This window comes from Dermacentor albipictus, chromosome 6 (genome assembly GCF_038994185.2).
Source record: "Dermacentor albipictus isolate Rhodes 1998 colony chromosome 6, USDA_Dalb.pri_finalv2, whole genome shotgun sequence".
In the NCBI taxonomy this organism is placed as follows: Eukaryota; Metazoa; Arthropoda; class Arachnida; order Ixodida; family Ixodidae; genus Dermacentor; species Dermacentor albipictus.
Genome location: NC_091826.1, coordinates 44,322,851 through 44,329,702, shown reverse-complemented (window position 1 = coordinate 44,329,702; position 6,852 = coordinate 44,322,851). Strand labels below are relative to the sequence as shown.

General features: G+C 52.2%; 1 protein-coding gene across 1 annotated transcript; it reads left to right on the top strand.

Moving 5' to 3' along the window:
- Nucleotides 1-1,364: 1,364 nt before the first annotated feature.
- LOC135895736 (uncharacterized) lies at nucleotides 1,365-6,852 on the top strand. Its single transcript, XM_065423883.1, has 3 exons — nucleotides 1,365-2,960; nucleotides 5,151-5,423; nucleotides 6,018-6,852. The coding sequence occupies exons 1-3, from the start codon at nucleotides 1,471-1,473 to the stop codon at nucleotides 6,604-6,606; spliced, it is 2,352 nt and encodes a 783-aa protein (XP_065279955.1). The 5' UTR covers nucleotides 1,365-1,470; the 3' UTR covers nucleotides 6,607-6,852.

Sequence of the window (6,852 nt, the reverse complement as noted above, 5' to 3'; positions counted from 1 at the left end):
GACCTCGTGCTCAGCAGCACAACACCATAGCCACTGAGCAACCACGGCGGGTGGTTAGATAACCGTTGGACCATTAGGGTTACAAAATGGGTACCAAGAAAAGGAAAACGCAATCGAGGACGACAAAAGACTAGACGGAGCGATGAAATGAGGAAATTCGCGGGCGCTAGTTGGAATCGGTTGGCGCAGGACAGGGGCAAATGGAGATCGCAGGGAGAGGCCTTCGTCCTGCAGTGGACATAAAACAGGATGATGATAGTGATGATGATGATGATGATGATGATGATGATGATGATGATGATGATGATGATGATGATGATGGATGTGGTGGGCCCCCCCCGAAAAAAAATCCTGGGTACGTGCCTGCTGGCAATGCCTACTAATACAAGGTAGTATAACGAGCGATGTAAACTCAGTTATACATGTCCAAATGCTTCAGGACAGACTTCATAGACTTCACAGATATCATTGCTGATGACAGGGTGTAGTGTGCTTCTTGGAACAAGTGGGTGGTAGTACTAAAAGAAAAAGGACCGACGAAAATGTCGTGTCGACGACAATCCTCCTTCACACATTGCGGGCAGGGGATGATATAATGGCAGGGCAGGGTTAAATGAAAGCCGTGGAAATGAGCAGACGTACCATTAACAACACTGACAGAAATGAGCGAATGAAATAAAGAGTGAATGCTTGCGTTAAATAAGCACGAATACATTCTCTTTCTTTCATTTCTTTTACATCCGAAAGCCGTCTGTAACATTTTTGTCCCACTCTTTTGAGTCTCCCACGAAAACACGCAAGAAGAAGTACATAAAATTCACGTGTCCAACCCTGAGTGATACAAGTGCTGCAACAATCACTTTGCGCATCTGTTGCCCATTTTCCAACGGGTATACTCCTCTAAACACGAGGCTTGAGTTTGGCCTCCTTTGAGCATGTTGTCCTAAAGTGCCTAGCGCTGATATCCGTGAAAACGAAAAAACAAAAAGAACCTGAAGAAGGTTAGTTGGTTGGTATGGTTAGTTAGTTGAAGTATGACACAGCCAAGTACAGCGGATAGGTCTGGAATGGGGTGAGTGTAAGGCACATAAAAAAAGAAGAGAATTGATGGCACGTAATGTACTGAAGAAGTAGAAAACGAGGTACGGATTCACTGTAGCTAAATCGTTCAGGGAGCGTTCTTTTTAAACAATCTGTTCATATGGTTCGATTTTCTTGTCAAAATTTTTAACTTTACTAATTATCCATTCGTTCCTGTAAATATCAGTGCGTTCAAGCGCCCCAATTCTCGACCCATCCCCAAGTGTGGGTACGTGCCATATCTTGAGGGATCATCATCATCATCACCATCATCATCACCACCACCACCAGCTTCAGAGCAAACGTGGACGCGAATTCCTCGAGGCCAGTGCGAACAAGACGGTTGTTCCGTATAGTGAGCCTACTTCAGCGGAATTTGATTGAGCCGGGATGGACTCTAAACACGACGACTACTGCCTGCCAGCCAAAGGCGAAGCTGAAGGCATTCGCGTCGATGTCCCACCGCTGGCAGGCGCGCAGGTTGCCATTGTCGAGTGTCCAGAGACGGGATCATTAACTGCACAGAAAGACTTGCGACTTCAGGACTGCGGATTCTCTGGAACACCACTAGGCGTTTCTGCATTGGCAAAGGACGTACCATCACCGAGAGGACGGCAGACTGAAACCGTAGATGCGTCAAAACCAATGCCGAACTGCCATTCTCTAGTCGAACCGGTAGCTCGTCATTCGGTGCCGCCAACCGTCGGTTACAAATCCCTGTCTCGCCAGGTTTCACCAGCAAGGCGAGACCAACCGAAAACAGTATCGATGTCGAAGCCTTCCAACTCAACTTTGCGACCGCGTTCTCGAAGCCTTCCGCGAGTTCCCTCGATGTCGGAGTGCCAGGATACGCCGCTACTTGTTACGGAATTCTCGGATCCCTTCGGCGACGTCGCGTGGCCCGCGAGTCCCCAGAGCGACGCGAGGCAGTCGCAGCTCGCCGAAGTGACTCCATCACCGGCGATAAGGAACACGCAGTGCGGAAGCACAGAAACGTTCTCCGCAGCGGCCGAGCTGAGAAATGAGTCCCAGTCCGTGATTCAGCAGTTAGACGAACTGGCGGTGCCGGTTCTGGAATCACGTGGTACGCTCGTTCCGAGGTCACTGGGGCCGCGACGCGAGACCCCCAGGCCTCCGTTCGACGAGACACCGGAGGCCACCGCAGACGCGTCGTCGGCCGAGAGGTCCGACTCGGTTCTCACCGCCGGATCGGTCGCCGCCGACCGGGCTCCCGGACAGGACGACGCCCGCCACACGTCCTTGCTGGCCGAGGCCTACGCCGAAGACCCGTACGCCGCCGCTCGCGTCCCGTGGGCCACTCTCGCCGTGATCTGGATGCAGGTGCTGGCCCACTGGAACTTCCTGCACCGGCACCATCCCGAACGGTGCGCCAGCGTCAACACCATCCTGCTCGCGGGACAGTGGGGGCGCGTGGCCTACGCGGCCTTCCACCACGCCGACGTCGATCAGCTCTCGTTCGGCGCGCTGTTCTTCTTCTTCAAGGGTCTCCTACTCGAGGCCGCTCTGGGTCCGGCGCACTTCGTCGCACTCCTGGCCGTTGTCGTGGTCCTCGTGGGACTCGTCAACACGTCCTATCTCTTTGTCGTCTGCCATCTGACCGACGAGCCTTCGGTTTGCGCGACGTGCATGCACACGTTCGCCGGCGTCGTGGTGGCACTGGACATGGTCATTCGGAGCTACCTCGACGACTCGACGGTCTACTACGGAGACCGCCAGTTCGGAATGAGGCCGTTCCTGTACTCTCTGTTCGAACTCGTGCTGCTGTCCTTCTGTTCGGAGAAGAACTCGATCCCGATAATGAGCGGATATTTGGTGGGCATCTTCTTATGTGACACAAGGCTGGGAGGCCTCATAGTCAGGTGAGACATCTTTTGTTGTCTTCTGAAAGATCAACGTAACGTGTTCTTTCTCACGATTGTACCATTTAGTGCAGCTGCGAGAATAAAGTGTATTGTATTATGTGCTGAACATGCATAGGAAACGCAAACATCGTTATGAAAATTAGCGATGCATTGCGCTTGGCAACAGCGGGACCAGCTTGCGACCTGCGAAGTGAATAGGGTCTCGCTCGGCTTTTACTGGCCATTGACAGACGTGTACACGTACATTACAGAAAGAAGTAACCAATTACGATTAGTTTATCAAAACATGTAATTCATTACAATGACCAATTACTGCTCCATGGAAAGTAAGTGAACAGTTACGAAAACGTATCCGATTACTCATTATACCTTGCTGGTGAAGCAGCGCACTGGCACGGACACGGTGAAGTCACACAAGACGACACTCGCTGCACTTGCAACCATTTTGTAACGCCTTTTGCGCCGAGTGTCGTCTTTTCTTGTGTGTCTTCTCCGTGTCCGTGTGATTGCGCTGCTTCACGAGCAAGGTATGATGATTAATCACCAACTAGCACAACTTTCCATATTACTGAACTTCGTATCCGTTTACATTTGCGCAACTTTTCTTTACCCACGTTAAGATTGCACAAATCCAATGACTAGAACGAGCTGGCCTGGCTCTTTTCAGTGCGTGTCTTCTGCAGCCGTTCACACGTTGTTTGTCTTCACTAACAATAACTTTTCGAAGCTTTTGACGGTCGGCTTCCCACGTTCATTTGTGAGGAGATCGGCAGCGACACTAAACACTCGCGAAACACTAAAAACTCGAGGGCGGTGTTGCAGTGTGCGAGCGCATAGGACAATGGTTATTGAGTGCCCCGACGAGCGCGTCGGATAATTGTTGGGGTTCGCAGAAGAATCTCCCGCTAGGGCCGACGATGAAACGCTATGAAAACATCATTCGCAGGTGATTTGCTGCATCAACGTCCAAATCGGCTGTCACTATACGGAGCACTAGCAGTACTAGTTACATTCGTCATCGCAACATTAAAGAAAACGTCAAGATGACTAAACAAATACTGAGCATCCGGGTTTGCCTGTCTGAATATGCACATCGGCGAGGCTGCTGCGGCACGATCCACAGGTTTTCTACTGTAGTTCCCGGCAAATTCAATTGAGTGCTCAAAGCTGCCTCACCTGTTACAGCTTGTGTCATTAGTAAAGTAACTGGTTACATGTTGCCGGAAAAAAAGAAAGTAATTGAATTACACTTGGCTTTACCGTGTAAAAAGGTAATCAACCAATTACAAAACTTCCCTAACATATGTAGATCATTACACGTAATTAATTACACGCAATTTGTTACGGACGAGTATGGCCATCATGGTCATAAACAGTTGAACCACTGATGGTCAGCGGATGCAATTAATGCAAGAGGTGAGCCTGTAAACGAAACGCGTGTGGCGGACGCTCAGCTAAGCATGCCCTCAGTCCAGAACTCCGCTGGTGAGCTTCTCCAGGCCCTTCTGAACGTAGTCCACCAAAGTATCTTCGGTGGCACCGGGTAACGGCGAGAATTATGCGCCAGTACAGTGTGTGTGTGTGTGTGTGTGTGTGTGTGTGTGTGCGTGTGTGTGTGTGTGTGTGTGTGTGTGTGAGAGAGAGAGAGAGAGAGACAGAGAGAGATAGAGGGAGAGAGCAGCACAATACAGCTGCAAATGGGCGCTCGAGAAAGGGAGAGGGCGGCGGCGTTGAAGCACCGTCGCCTCAGTCAGCTTCTGACCATCGTCAGTTGCACTTCGATCCTCGAAGAGGTAGGGCATGCTTCGAGTGAGTTGTTGGGGGGGAGGGGGGTGAACGAACGCCAGAAACAAGGGAGGAGTGCGAGACGAGGTAGCACAACCATAAAATGTGGTGCTGGTCTGAGTAACAGTATCGTGCACCGATCGACAGGATTGCACCTGTGTGTTGCACCGCCGGTCGCGCAGGTACGGGGCGGTTTATCGGTCCAGTATACAGTGCCACGAAACTCGCACTAGGTTAACCACAAGGTCCGTCATCATCGTAAAATAATCGCAGCTTTACTACCGAATAAGTAAGCGTCTCAATCAAGTTGCCGCATTCTGTCGTAGTGAACACGCACTCCTTCGACTAGCTGCGACTGTTTGCCGGGAATTCAGGCTGTGGGACTTCTTCCTCTACTTGCAGGATTCCGAACCCTCGGAGGCAGATATACCTCTGCGTCGTTCCCAACGCACCAGTCACGTATCTATTCGTCGTGGCGCTCGTCTTCGCCTTCTTGTGCGGGCCCTACCCGGACACTTGGGCCGCGGCCGAGTCGACATTGACTTTTCGCTACCCCGTCTGGAAACCGCCCCTTCTGTCGGCGCTGTACCTTGAAAACGTCTACCAGGTGACCTACGTCGGCCTGTCTCTTTTGGCGGTGGGCACAGACCTCGAACGTGACCTTGGCCACTTCAGGTCAGCACTGTATACGACGCTTCCGTTGTAGAAATGTCACGGTAGCGTCGAGCATTCGTGGCGCTGTCTTGTGATGATAAGTTAAGCTAGAGCGTACAAAACTCAAGATACGACGACCGCGTTCTGTAAACGCATCAATAATTCGCGTACAATTTTATTTTTATTTTCTCTTGCGGCGAGGTAAGCCATTCAACTAAAGAATGTTTTAACACTTTCTGCTTAAACAAAGCGTTGCGTACGAGATGGCGCTGCTAGCGCTGCCGCCATAGGGTGCCTTAATTGACGCGCTCGCTCTTCGCTTATCGGTGCACACTATGCTGCCGTCCGGTTTTCTGGTAATGAAATTACCGGGAAAGCACGTACTTTGTACTTACACCCGCTGATAAATTGGCAAGAAGAAAAGTTTACATGTACTTGCTTGTATGGGACATTTTCGATACATTCGCGTTCTCTATGTCGTGGTTAGACCACGTGTAGGTCACATCAGTGTCCAATACAGTGACCAGCGGTGCAAACTGGTGCGACGTCTCTATCATAAGCGTGAACTTAAAGATCACTCGCAATGCGCTTCGCGTCAACTTATTGGCCGCGCAGTTTTCTCTGCCTGGCTTCCGGGTTGCTGTCCGCCGGGCACCACCTCCCGCGCGGCCTGTCCTGGATCGCGTGCAAGTACGCGGTCGCCTCCGGAGAAGGCGTCGTCCCAGCCCCGGCGCCGTACCTGTCCGTCCCATCGTCCGGCTGCACTCTGATCGGCACCTTGCTGGCCCTGAAGACCGTCCACTACAGGAAGCACCGCGACGGCCGCGGCTACCAGATGGCGTCGTTCGACATCCCGGTGCCCTTCTGGACGGGCGCCCTGCTGGAGCTGGCGCACTTGCGTTTGTTCATCGCGGGCAGTTCCACCGCCGCCCACGTCTCGGGAATTCTCGCGGGCCTCGCCGTGGCTCACTGCGGCGACGGCTGCGGCCTCTTGAGCCGCGTCTGGAACGCGAGTCGGCGCCCTTCGACCCGCAGCGTCGTTTCGGACGAGGAAGACCGTCCGACGTCGCCGTTTGGCCTGTGGTGTCAACTCTGCGACGCCCGCACCGCTTCGCCGACCGCTTACTGGGTGCCCGAGACGGATTCGTACCGAGATACCGAAGTCCTCGCGGAAGACGATACTGCCCTCGAAGACGAAATGTAGCTCTGTACGTCGACGCCACGGTGCAACAGTCGTTCACGTTTCATCCATGCGTTAGGCCCTGCAAGGTTGTCAGCGGTGTAAACAGCGTAGGAACACCTTGGCGCATGCGCGTCTCATGCGCCATTTCTCGTGCACCGCAGTGGTATTGAACGCGTGCTACCAAACTATAACAGGTTGCAGTGTGTTTCTCTCCGACAGTGTCTTTTTTTCTTTTTACAGAAATCATATTTTGATTTCATTCAACTA